Source organism: Oryzias latipes, chromosome 13 (genome assembly GCF_053564925.1).
Source record: "Oryzias latipes strain Hd-rR chromosome 13, Olatipes_Hd-rR_3.1".
Lineage (NCBI taxonomy): Eukaryota > Metazoa > Chordata > Actinopteri > Beloniformes > Adrianichthyidae > Oryzias > Oryzias latipes.
In genome coordinates this window covers 20701987-20723413 of record NC_136249.1, presented here as the reverse complement: position 1 = coordinate 20723413, position 21427 = coordinate 20701987, and the positions used below count along the sequence as shown (strand labels likewise).

General features: G+C 40.5%; 1 protein-coding gene across 6 annotated transcripts in view; it reads right to left on the bottom strand.

The window, feature by feature from the left end:
• LOC105355468 (uncharacterized) overlaps positions 1-21427 on the bottom strand; it is a 37462-nt gene that overhangs the window by 10869 nt on the left and 5166 nt on the right. For all 6 annotated transcript variants that reach the window (XR_013647266.1, XM_023961771.2, XM_023961772.2 and 3 more), the window contains exons 13-45: positions 20485-20601; positions 20242-20403; positions 19096-19314; positions 18813-18974; positions 17544-17678; positions 16661-16876; positions 15897-16075; positions 14442-14544; positions 14199-14357; positions 13925-14087; positions 13510-13613; positions 13217-13396; positions 12743-12964; positions 12148-12327; positions 11781-11972; positions 7942-8091; positions 7672-7775; positions 7163-7365; positions 6286-6506; positions 6014-6160; positions 5735-5899; positions 5411-5562; positions 5111-5279; positions 4850-4958; positions 4353-4489; positions 4071-4196; positions 3401-3580; positions 2430-2654; positions 2166-2292; positions 1854-2053; positions 1575-1787; positions 607-752; positions 89-216 (exon numbers count right to left, since the gene is read on the bottom strand). Coding sequence is in view for 5 of the 6 variants with exons in the window: in XM_023961771.2 (XP_023817539.1) it covers positions 89-216; positions 607-752; positions 1575-1787; positions 1854-2053; positions 2166-2292; positions 2430-2654; positions 3401-3580; positions 4071-4196; positions 4353-4489; positions 4850-4958; positions 5111-5279; positions 5411-5562; positions 5735-5899; positions 6014-6160; positions 6286-6506; positions 7163-7365; positions 7672-7775; positions 7942-8091; positions 11781-11972; positions 12148-12327; positions 12743-12964; positions 13217-13396; positions 13510-13613; positions 13925-14087; positions 14199-14357; positions 14442-14544; positions 15897-16075; positions 16661-16876; positions 17544-17678; positions 18813-18974; positions 19096-19314; positions 20242-20403; positions 20485-20601 (5395 nt within the window). In the remaining variant the exon portion in view is untranslated. The remainder of the gene's footprint in view (positions 1-88; positions 217-606; positions 753-1574; positions 1788-1853; positions 2054-2165; positions 2293-2429; positions 2655-3400; positions 3581-4070; positions 4197-4352; positions 4490-4849; positions 4959-5110; positions 5280-5410; positions 5563-5734; positions 5900-6013; positions 6161-6285; positions 6507-7162; positions 7366-7671; positions 7776-7941; positions 8092-11780; positions 11973-12147; positions 12328-12742; positions 12965-13216; positions 13397-13509; positions 13614-13924; positions 14088-14198; positions 14358-14441; positions 14545-15896; positions 16076-16660; positions 16877-17543; positions 17679-18812; positions 18975-19095; positions 19315-20241; positions 20404-20484; positions 20602-21427) is intronic.

Here is a 21427-nt window from a genome sequence, read left to right as displayed (position 1 = left end):
TGTCAGTTGGATCAGTTTTATTGTAAATTTTAAACCTGTAATTAATTTGAAGGGATTTGATTAAACAACAAAAAAAAAAAACCCTCACATGCCCATTTCCACATCCAGAGTTCCTCCATGTTTTCCACAGGTGACGTTACATGAGTGAAGTGAGGGAAACACACAGTCTCTGGATGCTGCCAAACGCACCTCTCCTGTTGAACATCGTCTGTTCACCTGAGTCCACAAACACACACACGTACACTTCAAGATGCTTCAAACACAAGAGTGTTGCTGTTTGTTGCATCACACATGAGCTGAGTTTCAAACACCCTCCAGCTCAAGTTGATACTCTTAAACCTTTCAAGCATAAAAAAAAATGTGAAAGCTACAAAGCAAATTAAGAAGTTCAATTAAAATCAAATTGACTGGCATCTGCAAAACTTATTCCATCTGCTCCTGTAAAATATTGTCAATTAAATTTACCAGTTGATATAAATTATAATAATACATTAATAAAGTCTAACTGTGGTGGGAATTTGATCAAAGGTGAACAATAAACCAATAATTGCTTTTTGCATTTTTCTAACTCATCTTTCAAAAACAAAACTAAAATGTTTCACTGACCTCAGGCTGACAGTCCAATTCACTGTCAGATACAGAGCTTTTGAAATCCAGCTCGTTGTAGAAGATGAACCCAGTTCTGCACAAACAGGATCCATCAGAGTAATGGAAAGCTCGGTTTTTACCACGGCAGGTACATGCAGAAGAGCCTGTCGACACACACTTTAATAAACATTTATCGAAACATGTTCATTTCCGTGAATACTGGATACTGTCTGCAGCTTGTATTTTGTGCAATGATTCATGGTTTAACATTACATGCGAAAATTATGATTTCAAGTTGTGGTGAATAAACACTCAAAATGCTGGGATCTGATGCTTTTACTCCAAAAAAACTCAAAATTAAATGCATTTATTAGTTTTCAGTATTCTGTAAATGTTTCAGTGCACATTTAAACATGTTTTAGTTTGAAGTTTGTACACTTTAGTCATGTTTTCAAGCATTATAAACCTCTCCAGTATGCCCCTGTAACACATTTACCCAACATGGGATCAGATTCATATTATTTTATATTTAAAATGCTTAAAACCTCAGCCTTTAATTCAGGGTTGATTTAACATTTGTGATTTTTTTGTATTATTAACAGTATTTATTACAAGTTAAAAAACACAACAAACTTCCCAACAGACAGCACTATACAGGATTATATAATGAAAGTGCTCTCAAGAGTATAATTAATGCTGCACAGAGAGGATAATGGCTGAGACCATTTTTAATGCTTGAGTTTCTCTATTTTTGCTCCATAAAAGCAGGTCGTTTCTGCCCACAGCAATAATTCTATTCAACAGCTCTGTACAATGACTGATCGTGACTAAAATTAAGTACAGCAACATTTCAATTTACCTTTAGCGATTGATCAACTTGAGATTGAGTGTCCTTACACTCCTTGTTTGTTTTGTGTTTTGTGTTAACATTGAAACGCAACAAGCAAAAAAAAAAAAAATAAATAGCAGATTTTGGAGCTTTTTACCTGCTGATGAGGTGGAAGAGCTCCCACAGGGAAAACAGGCTTTCTGAGCAGGAAGATGGTTGAAAGTGTTAGCTGGACATGGGTGACAGTCCTCTGTCTTCTCACCATGATTGATGTTACCAAAAGTGCCAGGCGGGCAAGGGACTGGTTGTGTTGAGCCCATGGGGCAAATGTACCCCAGAGGACAGGGAGTACTTTTGTAGTTGTCTGTACCTGTTTCAATAAACTGTAAGTGATAGTTTTAAATAAAGGTGATTCTGTGAACTTTTAGTACATTACCTGCAGGGCAATAGTACCCTGGTGGACATGGAAGGCATTGCAGATTTGGCGAGAGGTGGATTCTATAGAAGCCCCCGTCACACAACCGACAGCAGCTGCTTTTGGACCCTCTGAGCCCGACGATGTTAACAGGCATGGAGCCTCCTTCACAGGACCTCATGAAGGAGCTGTTGGCTGGACAGTAGTATGGAAAAGGACACCTGCAGAACATATAAATACAGTTCCCTTATCCCCAACCTTGTATCTATAATTTTAAAACATTTAAAGTGTTCTTTTAGTATTGACATGTAGTTGGGCTTTTTCTGCATTCACATTTGTTTAGGGTTATTATACAAAAGGGATCCCTCAGGGCAAATGTAGCCTTCTGGACAGATTTGGGGCTCCGCAGTCTGAGGTCCACAGTACGAGCCGGCTCTGCACGGCTTTTCTGAAGCTGCCCCTAAAAATGAAAAGTCATTAAAACGGCAGGACTTCAGTTTCACTGAGTTAAAAGGGAGGGATAATGATCATAAAAAATAATTCATTAAATCCAGAAGCAGATTTGACATAAGCTATTTGTATTTGTGTTTGACCTACCAGCAGGACATTGGTAAGCGGCTCTACAGGGAATCCCTTCTACGTTGGGCTTTCCTGTTATGCGAGGATCTGGACAGTAAGTTCCCCCCACACAGGGTTCACAATGATCAGGGGCAGCAGCTCCTGGGAGCTGCCTTTTGGTTCCCGCTGGGCACAGAATAGGGGGTCCAGACCCACTGCACCAGAAACCGGGTGGGCAGGGAGTACTGGAGTAGTTTGTAAAGCCTAAAGAAAAAGAGTTTTTCAAGAAAACTGCACTTCCATTATTTTGCTGCATTAACAACCATGTATTTGACTTGTAAACGTCCACAGCTTTCTAAAATAACTCATACTTCGTCAATATTTATTGTTCGTAAAGAGTCTTTCTGCAAATACAAATAATATAAATGGGGAGTATGTAGGGTAACCGTCTACTGGGTATTGCAAAGCTGTCCAGCTCAATCTGAACCCATTAAGTATTCATGAGTTGGAATGCAAAAGAACTTTTGCTTTTTTTTACCATCCACTACTTCGCATTTTCTGTGGGTAATGAGTTTTTAATTCAATGCCTTTATATAAGGACTGCATTTTTTGCCACCCCTATCTTAGGGACTGGCTCAGGCACAAGTATGACGAAAAGCATATATATGGAAATGAATACAGATAATTCGCTTTGAAAAAGTAAAAATTAAAATTATAAATTAAAAGCCACAAAAACGAAAAATAGTAGGGTGTATTTTGCACTAGGTAGTACTTCTCCCTGCTGTGTAGATACTACTGACTGAAAAATAGATTTTTTTCCTTTGGCCTGAAGTGGGAAAAATGGGCTTTATATTTATATATATATATATATATATATATATATATATATATATATATATATATATATATATATATATATATATATATATATATATATGTTTTTTTTTCAAATTACTATTTTTGAGGAGAGGTTTTAATAAGTGCTCTATGAAAGAAACTGTGGGTCAGACCTGTGCTGTTACAGTGTGAACCAGGGGGACATGGCAGGCAGTCACCCTTGCTACCAGCTCCTGGAAAAACTCGATAAGTATACAGTGGACACGGCCTGGGTCCACTACTTCCATTAAAGTCGCTGCCAGGCAGACCGTCACAGTAATGACCAGCAGGACACAGATGAAAGACCGGGTCGCCTGCAAAACCAAAAATAGTGGAGAAAGAGTCAGGACTTTCTGGAGTTCATGCTTGATTTATTCTTTTTTTGTTTCACCCAACATTGTCAGCAGATTAGTTTTCTTTAAAGTCGTATTGATGTTCTGTAAAGCTCATCAAGCTTTGCCACTGGCTACATTTCTATCATGTTAACATTTATTGAGCAAGATTTCAGTTAAAGTTGTATTAGCAGGGATCTCTCACTTCTTTCTGATACTCAGCAGTCTGTTTTATCTGACGCACATGCAACCCCACAGGTATCAGCATTGCCTCTTTGCATTACATGGGGCACAGTTATGAACAAAAAAGATAAAAAGCTTTACGCTGCTTCAAAAAGATCAAAATTTACTTATTTATATTTTACTCTTCCTTTTATTTCAAAATCAAAGTGTAGCCATCCTAGTACATTTCTTTCTGCACTTTTATCCTTACATGGTCGGCACAAACAGCTTCATTATTGCCCGCACGTACCAGGCTTACACCAGTACCGAGGTGGGCATGGTAAGCAGTCCTGTAGACTAACACCTCTGGGGGAGCTTCTGATTGTGTTTGCAGGACACAACTGAGCTTCTTGTGTGCCTTCAGGGCAAAAAAAACCTCCAAGAAAGAAAAAAAATATTGTATTTAAATAGTTATTTAAAATAATTGACGCTTTATGTGAAATAGAAAGCATGAATTCCGACTTACCGGTATATTATCTGAAAAATAATGATGGTATTTTATTTCCTTTTTTTATTGGACATTTTTATTTACCTGGCGGACATGGTCCGGCACACCGCACACCCCACTGGCATACAGTTATGTTTGACACTGGCCCCTGAGGAAGGAAATCTGTGCTCCCAGAAAGACAAAGATAGCCTGCAGCACATAATCCCTGGATTTTACCAGCCCTAAAAAAGCACACATGAGGTTAAGTCAATATAATTATATGACACGAGAATGCCTGCCTTACTAGATAAACAGAAATGTAATTACACAACACTAATTTAGCCTAATCTGCATTAAATATCCTTATGAATATTAGGCTGCTAATTCCCCTTTTGTTTAACACAGAAGGCCTAAATGTAGTTCAGTCATGCTTTCTCTTAATTGTGGGCGTAATCAATTCAGAGATGAGTGTTTGCCTCTGAGCATGTGGCTTTCTGAATGCTAGAAGTGTCTCAGACGTGTGCCAGTGCAGTGTATGACTGGTTGGGTGTGTACTGAATGTTTCAGCATGCATTGAAAAAAGGAAAATGCATGCAGAGTACCTGCAGAACTTTCCCGGCGGGCACGGCAAGCACTCACTCTCTTCCTGTAACCCTTCGTGGTTTGAAGCAGTATATGTCCCATTAGGACATGGCTGAGGCACCATTGTGCCTGGAAAAAGAAGCAAAAACTAAATAAGAATGAACAAAACAGCAATAAAAAATGAACACTATGGTTTAGTCTAAGCTTTGATGATCATATTCCCCATAAAACCAACACACTATGTTAATTGTCTCTAGTTTCAACCCAGTTTTGTGGCATACCTGCAGGACAGTATGCATGTGGTGGGCAGGGCCGTGGCTCTCCCACTATGGCCTCTTCACAGTAGAACCCAGGTCGGCATGGGATGCAGTTCTCCGATCCTGGATTTGGCTGGTACTCCCCTGTGGGGCAAGGGAAGGCGAAGGCAGACCCTTCTGGACAAAAGTGTCCCTAAAATAGCATAAAAATAATAAAAGTGTATGGTACCTCAATAATCACCAACTACCACAAAGAGAGGGAAATCAATGGCAAATAAGAATGCAGTTTTTTTTTTTAAATCAAGTATGCACAAATATACTTACCTTGGGACAGATAAAGGCATATGGAGTAGTGGAAGAAAAATCAAAAGGGCAAAAGAAACCAGCAGCGCATGGACCACTGGGGCTCGACAGACCCTCTATAGAGCAGTAGTGGCCAGCAGGGCAGGTAAAACAGTCTTCCATGGACACACCACCTATGAGCAACAGACACTCATTGAGTGAAATGTTGAGAAACTGGAAAAAAAATGTCATCAGAATGTCCTAATCAATCTAATTAAGTACATCAACTGTTAGTGTTTTATTCACAACTGTTTGACTATGACAGTAAACTGCCATTTCCACGAGGAGTTTGGGCACTAAATGTACCGCTAGCATTGCGAACACTGCCGAGAGGACATGGGATCGGAGACAGACATCCTGATGGGCAGTAGTGGCCAGCAGGACAGGGGCCATTCTTTGGAAAATCAACAGAACTATCAGGTGTTGGTTCTGTTGCACCACCCTGGCAGAAGTATCCCTCTAAACATGGACCTACACCAAAGAAAATACCTTTGTTTGACTATCTCTTGTAAATAAAGTAACACATAAGCACAAGTATACTCATTTACAAAAACTTAAAGTAATGCAGCAAATACTTTTGTTTACCTTGCGGTGTTGTGGCTCCATATAAACTACAGTACACTCCAGGGGGACAGGGTGTGCAGACTGAGCGGGACTGAGCACCTGTCTGCTTACTAAATGTTCCTGGAGGGCAGGCCTGGGCCAGAACTGTTCCAGCAGGGCAAAAACTACCTAAACAATGTTTTATAACAAGTCCAGGAATAAAAAAAAAACACAGTCAGTCAAAGAAAGTTGTTCCTATATCCAAACATGTAAATAATTGAGGCCCTTTGGGTAAGATTGTATCACACCCTTACCAGCTGGACAGGTCAAGGGCTCCTGAGTAGCTAAAGAGGGACACATGCTTCCTTTCAGGCACAACATGCAATGTCCCGCTCCAGGAGCAGGGTTGTAAGTGCCAGGTTCACAGGGCACCTCAATTGTTGAGCCAATAGGACAGCTATAGCCAGCGGGGCAGGGGTAGCCATGGGAACCATCAGATGGAGTGGGACTAGAGCTGCCACCCAAGCACACAAACCTGTGGGCATAAACAAAGAAAATAAACTGTCCTGCTCAGTTACAAAGAAATCTGTTAGTGAAGATATTTTACATAAACTTCTATGTTTTCTATCTTTTTTTTTGAAGATAAGGAAAAATCCAATTTGAGAAGGAATGAAACTCCACGCTTATAACTGTTGTTCCTTCTAAAGGCACTGAAGAAAGTCAGAGCCCAAAACTGTTTGCAATGTTTGTTTGTTTCAATGTATTTGGTTACACATAGAAAGTTTGTTAAAAAAATTAGAATATGAAACATTTTAATGTTTCAAAGCAAACAAAAATAAATAAATAAATAAAGAGCAGAATGAATCATTTACCGTCTTTTTTAACTTACCATAGATATTTTATCCAGTTAATTTGGTAAATCGGTAAAAAAAATATATAACAAATACTAATGTTCTCTTAAAACTTCTCTTAATCTATATTAAGTTGTTTTCGTATTTAAGCCGAAATGTTTGACATAGTGACCATTTTGTTACCCAAGCACTATCTTGCAATTACCTTATTCAGCGTCCATAATGTAGTGTTTTTTATGCATCTAAAAGATGTAATTTAATCAAATATATTTGTAAAAAGAAAAAAAAAACAGCACCAATGAAATGCGTTTCATTAAGGTGAAAATGCATTGGTATTTACCCAGCCCCACATGGAAGAGCATCTGAGAGATTAGCCATTTTAGGACTGCCACAGAATAACCCTGGGGGACATGGTGGACATTCTTCAATGGTTTTCAGTCCTTGTGACACAGACAAAGAGCCTGGAGGGCAAGGGAGTGGATATCCAGCTCCAGAGGGGCAGTAATGACCAGGTGGACAAAGTTGGCTCATGGTGGTATTTCCCTAAAAATAAAAAAAATAAACCTTTGATTCAGTAGTAGTAGCAATTTTTGTCATAATCAGAGGAGAAAACAATTTATCAGACTGAATTTGGCTCAGGAAAAGCCAGGCAAAGCAAAGCAAACTTTCTATCTTTTTAACATCCAATATATTTTTACATTACCGATAATTTTCCTGTGGAGATGCAGATTTGTTGATTTAAGTTTATAATAAAAAAGAGGCTTCTGGTTTGTTGATATGATTACAAAGAAAATCCCAGGGGGCAAGCACAAGTTGACCCTACAGATACAACAGTCTACTTGTATGCACCTGATAGTCAGCGGAGTTTGGGCTTGTTGATCCTGCAGGGCAGAAGTATCCAGCTTGACAGAGACCTGTGGGCTTCGACAGGCCAGGCTGAAAGCAGAACATTCCTGCAGGAAGAAAAAGTCAGTCAAAAAGAAATAAAACACCTTGTCTGGACTCATTCATGACAGTACATCTTTTTTACAAGTTTGGACATCGGCCAAATCAAATATGAATGTTAACATGCATTAAAATTTTGTCTGGTATTGAAATCTTTTTCGTTTCTTTTTATACCAGCTGGGCACGGTAGACAAGCTTCAGGGTTGGAGGCCCCAAGCTGGTTCTGCACTGTACCAGGAGGACAAGGGAACTCCACCCCATAAATGAGACCTGCTGGACAATAGTATCCAACAGGACACAAGGCAGGCTGGGAAGTACCTTCATCTGCATCACAAGAGGAGAAAGAAAAAAAAATGCAATCTGTGCGGTTGTACGGTTTGCTCACTCAGTTCCTGAATACGCCCGCTCAGTTGTCTTTACGCCTTTTCACTTTATGGCAGATTTGAAATGCCATATCTTAGAATCATAACAATTATTGAGTCAATGTAAAATATTAGTGTCTTAAAAATATTAAATTCTTCTTCTTTCTCTTTCGGCTTTTCCCATCAGGGGTCGCCACAGCGAATCATCGTCCTCCACCTCACTCTATCATGGACATCTTCTACCCTAACACCAGCCAACTTCATGTCCTCTGTTAAGACATCCATATATCTCCTCTTTGGCCGTCCTCTTGCCCTCCTGCCAGGCAGCTCCATCTCCAACATCCTTCTACCAATATATCCACTATCCCTCCTCTGAACATGTCCAAACCATCTCAGTCTGGCTTCTCTGACTTTGTCCCTAACACAGGCAACATGAGCCGTCCCTCTGATGTACTCGTTCCTTATCCTGTCTAACCTGGTCACTCCTAAGGAGAACCTCAACATCTTCATCTCCGCTACCTCCATCTCAGCCTCTTGTCTCTGTCTCACTGCTACCGTCTCTAACCCATAGAGCAGAGCTGGTCTCACCACTGTCTTGTACACCTTTCCTTTGAGTCTTGCTGACACTCTTCTGTCACACAACACTCCTGACACTTTCCTCCACCCGCTCCAACCTGCCTGCACTCGCCTCTTCACCTCTTTTCCACACTCCCCATCACACTGAACTGTTGACCCCAAGTACTTAAACTCCTGCACCTTCTTCACCTCAGCCCCCTGTAACCTAACGCTTCTACCTTGATCCCTCTCGTTCAGACACATGTATTCTGTCTTACTATGACTGACCTTCATGCCTCTTCTTTCCAGAGCAAACCTCCACCTCTCTAGCTGTTTCTCCACCTGCTCTCTACTCTCACTGCAAATTACAATGTCATCCGCAAACATCATTGTCCAGGGAGATTCCTGTCTTACCTCGTCTGTCAGCCTGTCCATCAGCATAGCAAACAAAAAAGGACTCAAAGCTGATCCTTGGTGTAGTCCCACCTCCACCTTGAACTCCTCTGTCTGACCTACAGCACATCTCACCACCGTCATACTTCTCTCATACATGTCCTGAACTACTCTGACATACTTCTCTGCCACTCCAGACAATCTCATACAGTACCACAGCTCCTCCCTCGGCACCCTGTCATACGCCTTCTCTAAATCTACGAACACACAATGCAGCTCCTTCTGACCATCTCTGTACTTTTCCATCAACATTCTCAAAGCAAAAATGGCATCAGTGGTGCTCTTACGGGGCATGAAACCATACTGCTGCTCACAAATCTCCACCTTCTTCCTAAGCCTGGCTTCCACTACTCTTTCCCACAGCTTCATTGTGTGGCTCATCAACTTTATTCCTCTATAGTTGCTGCAGTTCTGCGTGTCACCCTTGTTCTTAAAGATCGGAACCAGAACGCTTCTCCTCCATTCCTCGGGCATCTTCTCACTCTCTAAAATCCTATTGAACAACCTCGTTAGAAATTCCACTGCTGTCTCTCCTAAGCACTTCCATACCTCCACAGGTACGTCATCAGGACCAACGGCCTTTCCGCTCTTCATCCTTTTCAGAGCCTTCCTAACCTCATCCTTTCCAATCTCTGCTACTTCCTGCTCCACAACAACCACATCTTCCTCCCTTCTTTCCCTGTCATTTTCCACGTTCATCAGCTCCTCAAAATACTCCTTCCATCTTTTCTGTACACTCTCCTGGGTTGTTAGCACCTTTCCATCTCTGTCCTTTATCACTCTTACCTGTTGCACGTCCTTCCCATCTCTGTCTCTCTGTCTGGCTAGTCTGTACAAGTCCTTCTCTCCTTCCTTTGTGTCTAACCTGTCATATAGCTCATCATAAGCTTTCTGTTTGGCCTTTGCCACCTCTCTCTTCACTCTACGCTGCGCTTCCTTGTACTCCTGTCTACCTTCCTCAGTCCTTTCTACATCCCACTTCTTTTTAGCCAACCTCTTCCTCTGGACGCATTCCTGTACTTCCTCATTCCACCACCAAGTCTCTTTACCGTCTTTCCTCTTTCCAGATGACACACCAAGCACCTTCCTACCTGTTTCCCTGATAACCTCTGCTGTAGTTTCCCAGTCATCTGGAAGCTCATCCTGACCACCCAGGACCTGTCTCAACTTCTGCCTAAATTCCTCACAAGTTTCTTCATTCTGTAGCTTCCACCACTTGGTCTTCTTTTCTGTTTTCCCTCTCTTCTTCTTCCTGACCTCCAGAGTCATCTTACACACCACCATGCGGTGCTGTCTGGCTACACTCTCTCCTACTACCACTTTGCAGTCATTAACCTCTCTCAAATGACCTCGTCTACATAGGATGTAGTCCACCTGAGTACTCCTACCTCCACTTCTGTATGTCACTCTATGTTCCTCTCTCTTCTGGAAGTAAGTGTTGACTACAGCCATTTCCATCCTCTTCGCAAAGTCCACCGCCATCTGTCCTTCCAGATTCCTTTCCTTCACACCAAACCTGCCCATCACCTCCTCATCACCTCTGTTGCCCTCACCAACATGCCCATTAAAGTCTGCTCCAATAACAACTCTCTCTCCTCTGGGGATACTCTCGATGACCTCATCCAACTCACTCCAGAATCTCTCCTTCACTTCTAACTCACAGCCAACCTGTGGCGCATACCCACTGACTACATTCACCATCACCCCTTCAATTTCCAACTTTAGGCTCATCATCCTGTCTGAGACTCTTTTCACCTCTAGAACCCTGTTTACAAACTCCCCCTTCAGAATCACTCCTACCCCGTTTCTCTTCCTATCAACACCATGATAGAACAGTTTGTATCCTCCTCCAATAGTACGTGCCTTGCTGCCCTTCCACCTTGTCTCCTGCACACACAGTACATCTACCTTCCTTCTCTCCATCATGTCTGCCAGCTCTCTGCCTTTCCCTGTCATTGTGCCAACGTTAAGAGTCCCTATTCTCAAACCTATGTTCCTGCCTTTTCCCTTCTCTCTCTGGTCACGGACCCTTCTGCCTCCCCTCTTTCTTCGACCAACAGTAGTCAAATTTCCACCGACACCCTGTAGGTTAACAGCATCGGTGGCGGTCGTTGTTAACCCGGGCCTCGACCGATCCGGTATGTCTAAAGTGGTGTGGATGATTCGCATAGTTATTTTGGCAATTTTTACGCCGGATGCCCTTCCTGACGCAACCCTCTCTATTTATCCGGGCTTGGGACCGGCACAGAGGCAACTGGCTTGCAACCCCTGTGGCTAGATTTCTTAAAAATATTAAAATAAATTGTAGATTTTTAGCTCAAATATAAATACATTAAAGAAAAACAGATACCGGTATGTTAGAGAAACTGACATTCTGACAATGTCATTTAAATACAGTATATTTTTGAAAAATGTTATAAGTAACAAGAAAAATCCATTTGTGGGGTCATTAATCATTTTAATTTATGATTTGGTTTATTATCGATTATCTTTGAAATGTTGATTCTAAAACCTATTTTGTTTGACTTGTATTGCATTATTAATCATTACTGGAATAACCAATAAAACAAACGTATTCTTCTTTCCTGTGTCTTTCTTTCCCAAGTTACAACATATCACTTTAGGATCCTTAGTGCTCCTTACCTTGACAGTAGTATCCAGGCAAACAGGTCTTACAGTTGCCTTGATCAGTGCTGCCCATTTCAGAGGTGAATGTTCCTGCCGGGCAAGGAATTGGGTTTTTTGTCCCATTGGGACAAAAGAACCCAGCAGGGCACAGAGTTCCATCTGCTTTGCTGGATCCCCAAGCACAGTAAAACCCTGCCCAGCAATCACCTAAAACACAAGGGGGGGGGGCAATCAAACATATTTCTGCTGATGGACTCATACTTCAATCTATTTTATTTAAAAATTTAACTAAATTTAAAAGGTACAAACTAACAAACAATTTATGTTGTATTTAGATTCCATTTCTTTAGGGAAATTTCTACTCTCATGATGATACATTTACCTTCTTTGAGGCCCCCTTGACAGAAGCCCCCCGGCGGACAAAGAGATCCAGTTATGTTATCAGTTGGATTTGGCATCTTTGCACCCGTGAAACAAAGAAACCCAGCAGCACACTGTCCAGAAGGTTCAATCAAACCCTCAGAGCCACAGAACTGACCTGATGGACACACTAAACACTGGCCTGCAAACCAAGACATGAAGGGGTGTGAATAGGAATGTGAAAAATACCAAAAGTTCATAGTTGAAATAAATATTTTTGTAATTATTCAAAGACAAATGTGTATAATCTATAAACATTTTATGAAAATTTAATTCTTAGTTGTTGCTTGTTAACACGTCAACTTTCTCCATGATCAAGAGCTGCTTTGCATTTGTTCCTGTTCAGTTCACTCAAATATTGCGCAGAAACTCGTTTTTTTAAAACTAAAATACTAGGTGTTTTTAAGCCATCAAAGAAAACATTTAAGTACATATTACTTGACTAATTCTCACAAATTATTTTTAGATTTTATGCTAAATATAAAAAAAAGTAACAATTCAAAAGATTTTATGTGTTTGCTCATGTAAAAAAATGTGTTTTGGGCCCCTCTTATTACCAGTAGTAATGAGACCCTGGACAGGGCTGTAGGTGCCTTTAGGGCATGGTATGGGCTGACTTTCTGGATTCTCGCTGGGACATGTGAAGCCAGCTGGACAAGGCAGAGGGCTGGAGGCTCCAATGGGACTCCCTCTGGTGGAACTGGCACTCGGAGCCTGGCAGAGGAAGCCAGGAGGGCACGGATGGCATGACTTCTGACCAGGTAAATCCTGAAACCAACCTGTGGATGACATTTACATATTAAGGCCTGATGATCTGTGTGTATTCATTTTTATTTCCTTTACATATTGATACTTTTAGAGGTTAAAATAGTTAAATATTTAGAATATTTACAGTATATCATGAAGAAAATTCATTTTTTTAAATAAAGCCACAGATCATATCAGGATATAATTGTGGGATTATTGGGGTGAAGCAATGTGTGGGTAATAGAAGATGCTCTACAAGGTTTTGTGTGGTAACTGGTGGTTACCGAGAGGACATGGTTTGCAGTCATCTTTGCTTTTTCCTCCGGCCTCATTCTGATAGAAACCTGGTGGGCAGGGTGAGGGAACACTGGTCCCCTCTGAACAGTAGTGACCGACTGGACAAGCCCCACCAAAGTCACCCGACACAGGAGCAGCAGACTGAGAGCCTTCCAGACAGACGAAACCTACAGTCGAGACATGCAAATGTCTTTAACATGAAGAATAATGCCATTCACATCTAACTGGATCATCTTAGCAAAAACACATTACTTTTAATGTAATAGACATTTTTTTTTACCAGGCAAACAGGGCCCAGAAACAGAGGAGAGGCCCGACTCAGAACAGTAAAAGCCAGGGCTGCAGCTTTGACACTCAGTATCATCCACAAGGCCACGCTGATCACTGTCAACAAACAACTTTTTCTTTCATTTCTGTTTTCAGACAAGAGCCTTTGATACTTTTCCTGTATTTCAAGGCCTTATCAGAGGCGGATTCACTGTTATTGAAAAGACACTTACAGTAACATGTGCATGTCAAAATGTCAAAATCTGATCCAGGTTTTTAAATATAAATGTCTCAACATTTACTGTAATATTCTGTATATATTTTTTATTAGGTCCTTTTCTGTCTGAGAGCTATAATAGCTAAATAAAGAGACTCTCTGAATGCAAAGACATTTAGACAACAGATGGATAGATATGTTGGACGTGTACCTGAAAGTTCCTTTTGGACATGGTTTGGGTACAGAAGTCCCCACAGGACAAAAGTACCCAAGTGGGCATGAAAAGCCCCTCAGACCGTCTGATGGTGAAGCTTCAGAGGCTCCTCTAACACAGACGAACCCGGCATCACATGGCCCACTGGGGAAAATACTCCCTTCAACGGACAGGTAGAAAAAAACACTGATTTCAACAGCACTCTAAAAGAGGATTTGGCCTTGCCTACAAACATTCAACACTGAGCTGTCAGTGGATGCACACAGAATACCTGTTTCTTTACAGTACATGCCAGGATCACACAGGACGCACTGCGCTTCTTCAGACAGCCCTGACATGTTTCCATATGTTCCTGATGGACAGGGGCATTGTTTTGCTGACCCACTGGGGCAATAATATCCTCTTTCACAGAGAAGTGGAAGGCTCATTCCTAATGTGAGGATATCCAAAAATAACTAAAAACAGATTAGATGTATGCATAGAGTTGATCAATTCATGTACCAGACACCTTTACCTTGATCTTGACAAACAAACCCAGGAGGACATGTCTCACAAATCTGTTGGCCTTGTCTGGGCTGATAGCTGCCAGGCGAACATGGTGTCTGGATGACACTGCCCTAAAAAAAAACAATTAAAGACCCACTGCCATGAAAATTGTGTTTTTGGTGTTTTTAACATGTTCTTGTGACAGTTTTTCTGATGATGGAATACATACGGTAACTTAAGAAAATTCTGCTTAAAATTGCATTTTTGAGTATTTCTTTATTCAAACAGTTGTGAATCTGGAGCAGATGAAAAAATGCCATTTGAATAGTATGGTATTTGTTACGGAGAAAATACACTGGGCAGACCACAAGCTCCCTGCTCCCCTCAATTCTGATGCATCCACTTGTAGACGACTAGATCCATGATGTACTTCATGGTTTTCCTTATCCAAGCTGGCAGCTGGCTTAAGACTTTACAGCCGGATAGCTCCAAAAATGCTAGACATTTTTGCTGCACCTGTAATTTTAGGTTGTGGGTGTGAGGGGTGTGAAGGAAATTGTTTTATTATTATCATTGTTTAAATGTATTTGTTTAAATTTGTATTTAAATGTTAACTCAGATTGACCTTTTTAGAAAACAGTTGTGTGTTTGTTCATCTGCTTCTCATCCCAGCTAGGACGAGGGGGGTTTACGACACACTGTCCTGAGCTGATAAGGGATACTGTTTGAAGTTAGAATCAACCAAAATGGGTCATTATACGACACCCCCTAATGAACTTTTTCTCTTTGTCTTGAAATTGGAACCTCCTACCTGAAGTCTTAATAAAAGGAGCACAGGGAGAAGCAGATCCTATGAGAAGAGAAGCGTGGTGTACATTTTCTGTCACACTTGCTTTTCTCCCTTGTGCACAAGAAACTTGATTCTTGTTGTGGTCTGTTGTTTCTAATTGTGTTTTTCTTTAATGTCTAGATGCATTTATCTGACCATGGGCTATAAGCTGGAGGAAGAGTGTGTAAGTTCTCAGGAATGGGGAGGGGAAAGGGGATGGGGTTGCTTTGTGCCAAGGGTCCCACCTATAACTCACAGGTGAATTTCTGATGAACTCCTACCCTTCTGCAGAAACTATGTTGTAGAAAATGACACAGGTTTTTGATTTTGGTTAAAAACAGCATAATAGTATTTAAAAGATGACTGGGAGTGCTTTGAAAATATCTCAAAAGCTGATTGGAGGGGGTCTTTAAAAGCATTGCGTGCCAATTAGGCAGACTTACAACATAGAAGTAAGAATACAGTCAGTTGTAGTGTGACATAAAACCAGAGGTCATAATTACCAAATTAGATAATGACAACATTAACTGACTTCAGCATATAGTTTTGAACTTATAAGAACTGAGTAAGAATTGTGTGTGGCTAACCCATACAATGTGGCGTGCCCATACATAATGTTTAGGATTAATGACAGTGAATACCTAAAGGACCAACCTTCTCACAATAGTGTCCGACTGTGCAGGCATGCTGTTGTGGTCGTTCAGAGCTCTGTCCTGCAGGACAGTAGTAGCCTGCTGCACACTGTCCACTAGGTGCAGCTATCCCCCTCTGGTTGCAGTAGTGCCCCGGAGGGCACGGTTGGCAAGCCTCAACTGTGGAGCCACCAAGGTAGTCTGGCAAATAACACACCGCAGATACGTCAAATAACTTTATCAAAACAGGTTTTTCAAGAGTACAACGTCACGGAGCTAAAGGAAAAAGCTCAATCACTTTGTAGGCGGAAAGCATTAAAGCAGAGAATTTTAGTGTTGCAAACTACAATTAACCCTGTGCCGCATCCCTTTTTTTTTCAATTTGCAAGCATTCAACTGCGTCACTGCACTACTTAATAGGATTCTACTTGTTTGCCTCAAGACAAAAACACAATTATACGATTAAAACATTTTGTGTCAATAATTATTCTGAAATGCCAACGGGATAAGTGGAAGTTCTCACATTTTTCACATTACTGAGGTGCAAATATAGACAAGTTTATGTGAGGACATCATTTAAGTAAAACTACAAAGAGAGACTGTCTTTTTTTTATTGAGCTCTCTATGGGTCTGATCCCAAAAAACATATCAAAGACTCAAAGATTCATGCTTTTCTTTACATTATCTCCTTACCCTAGGGAATAGATACTTTTGCTTTTTTTATGGGTACAATAACGTTACAAATCAAATTTAAAATGTACTGTGGAATTCACAAAAGCTCCTCACTTTTTTGAGTTCCAAGAGGGCAGGGCAAAGGAAGTGGAGTCCCCAGAGGGCAGAAGTGTCCAGCAGGACATTGATAGGCATTGGGGTCTACAGAGCCAATGGGACAAAAATAACCTGCTGCACAGGATCCTGCTGGGGCTTCCAGACCCCTATGATTGCAGTAAAAGCCAGCTTCACAAGGCTGAGGATATGCAGATCCCAAAGGACAATAGAAACCTGTAAAAACAGCCACAGAATTAGTCAGAAGCAATCATTAAGAAAAAAAAAAACTTTAACTACAAGGATTATCTTTATGAGACATGTACTCCTGATGGAGACGGAGGTGTTTCTCAAGTTTTTCAAGCCTTAATTTTCACCGAGCACAACTCCTTTGACATTTCAAGGGAACTAATTATTTTGGTGCAGGAATTTAAATCTGTTCTTTCATGGTCTGATAACAGCAGTTACTTCAGTGCTGCTTTCACATGCATCAGCACCCAACCATCCACAGTTTGCTTTGCAAAAGGGAGGCCCAACTGCAGCTCTCAGACTATCTCTCTCTCTCTCTCAGACTTTCACATCTTCAAACAGAGGACTTGAGTAGCGAAGAGTCTCCCATAATGGCAGCTTATTTGCATAAGCAATAAGATCTTGTTTTGCTTTGACAGTGAAGTAAAGAAATGTTTTCTTGAAGAGAGTATTTAGGTATTTTCTGCATTGAACTGTGTTTTAAAATCATACTCATCCTTGTTTAGCCTTTGATTCCAAAAAATGAGGATCTAAGAGTAGCCCACAGTCATATGTTGAAGCAACTGAAGTTACCATATTGTGACGACAAGTACATGAGGGGATGAACAGTTCCTCACAGTAAATCCGCAAGTTCACAGGAACAGGATTTACCCACCCTGAGGACATACATCTCCTCTGTAGGTGGAACATGTATAATGTGGACTCTTGAGATGAGGAGCTGAGTCATTCACAACACGGTCTGAATCCGCCTGCAGCACTGTTTCCACTTTGATCCAGTTAGCATTTCTTCCTATAACAATGCATAGCAGATGAGGCAGACAAAATTAAAAGACTGAAAATCTTGTTGAGTAGACAGAAAAAATCCTAAGCCTTACTTAAAGACCCCAAAGATGTGTTTTTGTTTTTAACATGTTCTTGGGGGAAGATCCCTCCTTCATATGGGCATCCCTGAGGCTTCTTGGTTTTTTCTAGATTCTGTATTTTAGGAGGTTTTCCTTACCGCAAAGGAGGGTCTAAGGGCAGGGATGCCCAGTTTAGTTTAGTCTGTTTAGTTAAAGTTTAGTATTATCCTGTTGAATTCTATGCATTTATGATCCTTTTTGATTGTATGTTTACCTTACAATTACGTATGTAAATAAAATTGTAATTGAATTGAATTGGGGCATTTTTCTGATGACATGTATGAAGAATAATAAGTTTTAATTTGCCTTTCTAAGTATTTCTTTAAATCTAATCCTTGTAAATCCGGAGCAGATGAAAAAAATGCAGTTTGAAAAAGATTGTATTTGTTACGTAGAAAAAAAACACAGGGTCAATTTTGATGCATCCACTTGTAGACGACTAGATCCATGTAGGTCTTTGTTTTCATTGTCCGAGCTGGCATCTGGTGCAAAACTGTACAATGGATGGCTCCTATATTGCTACATCTGTAATGTTAGGCTGGGGGTGTGAGGGGCTGTAAGCTAATGGGAGAATGGGTAATCAGCATGAGGAGGGTAATGGGGACAAGGTTGCTTTACACCAACGGTCGTGCCCACAATTAATTTCTAATGGACTAATGACACTCTGCATAAACTATGTCATAGAAAGGCTGAGGACATGGATTTTTTTTTTTTTTGGCTAAAAATAGCATAATTATAATTTAATAACCACTGAGATTGGTTTTAAAATAAATCTTTTAAAATGATCGGAGAGGATTTTTTAACACTAATTAAACAGCTTTTCAAAGTAAATGACAATTTTCCAGTATTATATTTTACTAATTATTATAGAATACCTAGCAGAATATCAAGCATTTTGATGATGCATGTGATAACCTATGATATTCGTAGAACAATATGAATTAACAGTTGTTCTGCTCTGTCAAATGAAGCTTTTCTTGAATTGTTATAAACCCACACCGCTTATACTTCCCCAAACTTACCAAAGTTGTCATTGCAGGACAGATTGTGCTTCCAGACAGCACCTTCCATATTCATGGAAGAAAGCTCCAGTATTTTGAGAAGACAGATGACCGAGGATAAGTTGGCTCGTGGTGTGGGACTATCAGCACCTCCAGAGCAGAAAAAGCCTTTATAACATTGACCTGAGGAGGTAAAGTAAGGGATTTAGAGCTTAAAATTGCCAGGATTTGTCATTTTTACTTAACTGTTTAACAACTAGCTTTCTTTTGAACTGTGTAAAAGTTATATTGCAGCAAACCCCACCTGAAGGCTGTGAGGCTCCAGGAGTGAGGCAGTATTGCCCTGGGGGGCAAGGACGGCAGTGTGACAAAGAGAAAGCTCCAGGCTCTGGAAGAAAGGTGCCAACGGGACAGGGTTTGGAAGACTCGCTACCCTGAGGACAGAAGTGCCCCCTGGGACAGACATCACCGTAAAGCTGGGAGACAGGAGAGGGTTCGATGGACCCCAGGGAACAAAAATGACCTGCAGTAGACAGTGTGGTGGGAGAGCTTAGTGATGCTGAAATGCTTACACAGTGTGAAAAAACTGTAGGTTAGGTTTTGGAAAGCGCGGGGAGCAGAAAACAATAGTAGTTGAGATCTTAAAATGGAATGTGATTGTGGAGTAGCAAAGCTTTCAAACTAAGTTCAGTAAACTCAGTTCAAATAGGTAGAATTTGTTTTTTTAGTTTACTTTCACAATTGACTAAACCATCTAAAAAAACTGTGCAGTTACAGCAGCTGCTCAATTATCGAGAACTATTGCACAAAATGAAAACAATGCAAAGACAAAAAAACTGGATGGAGAATAATCCATATAATAACAATTAGAATCAGATTAAAGTTAATAAAAAACCAGATAGTAAATTTGAAATAAAAAAATAACTTTGTCTCATTGCCTAATTTACAGTTTCAATTCAGTTTTTGGAGTTTATGTGGGGTGGGGCTTACACCAGAACATTATTGCCATTGGCTGACAGAGGTTTTAGTGATGTAATTTCCTCTCTGGAACAGCGCCTGTTGTTTGCCCCACCTGTGTCCTCCATCCACCATCAAGCTGTTCCTAAGTGGAAATGATGTCATAATAACCTCTGTCACCCATTGACAATCATGGATGCTTGAGCCAATGGGATCAAAGCCCCCATTGAAAGTGGGGTCTACTCTGCAAAATTTAAAGTGAGGGCTGAAAGCGAAGAGGGAGATAAACGAAAAATCTGGTCAACAAACAAAAATTGAAAATACAAAACAGCAGCTGTTACAAATAAACTTTTTTTTAACAGTATTAGGTTTATAGTTTTTTTTTCATTAAAGTTTTCCTCCACAGTTTACACACAAATTAACCAAAACGATTATCTAAGGAGGCAAACTGTGGTCCAAATCAATACTCCAGTGTGAAAGTGGCCTAACTGACCTGGGCTGCAGGGTCCAGACGGCTCAGTCAGAGCGCTGCTGTTGCAAAAGAAGCCAGATGGGCAGGGGGAGCAGTCACTCAGAGATGACCTGCCGGCTAATGGACTGAAATGTCCCAGCGGACACGGAGCTGGGAGAGATGAACCCTCTGTACAGTAAAAGCCTGGAAAGATTGAAAATGTATCCTCGACTGGAGATGACCATTTATCTCTGTAAACAGTGATTACCAAATAATTAATTTTACCGCGTGGGCAGCTGCCACAAGCGGACTGCCCAGGTAATGACTGAAAAGTGCCTGGAAAACAGACGGTCGGCTTAGCACTGCCAAGTGGGCATGCATGGCCAGGTGAACACTGACGCCCTGTTCAATAAAGAAAACACAGTAAAAGTTTAGAAAAACTCGAAACAAAAACAAGAAAAATACCGTATGCAGCATCAAACTCAGCAAAAACACAAATGTGGCATGAAATTAGGCATATCTATTTAGTTTAAGCATATCAAAGTGTTAGATGAATGAGTAACACATCCTCTTTGAGAAATGTTTCAGCATAAATCTAATGAGAGACATCAAGAAGAAAGAGCAGGCTTCACAGACGGGAGCTTAAGGCTATTTATAGGTTCCAGGCCATTTCATGCGCAAATTAGTGAAATGTCTTCTCAATAAAAAGGGAAAAGAGGTATGTTCTTGTTTATGCCGGTGAAATTAGAGGAGGAAGGAAACTCATGTTATACGTGGGATCAGCTCTGTGTAGAACATAATGTGAAGGGCTAAAAACCCCCATGGATAATTGTGTGCATAACTCACAACAGCAGAGCAACAGAATATACTAGAAAAACACGTACATGTTCTATTGCTCGAAGTTCAATATTCTAAGAATAAGCCAAATGGGAACGTTTAAATCAATTTTTCACTTTCCAGACAACAACTTAAATTGTACAGTACTAAATGTATTATTAATTGATAAAAAATGTGTTGATAAATGTATTCTTTTTATTATTTTCAAATCAAATAGATTTTTTTATATACTTGGTTAGTTAAAATGATGAAAATGTTAGTTATAGAATTTAAAAACTTGCTAGAAGTAGTCAAGTAAGTCCAACTAAAGGTTTTTTCCTAAACTTTTAACGTAAAAAAAAGAAAGAAATTCAAGGACAATTTTTTTGGAAAACCCATGTGAATTCCTGCG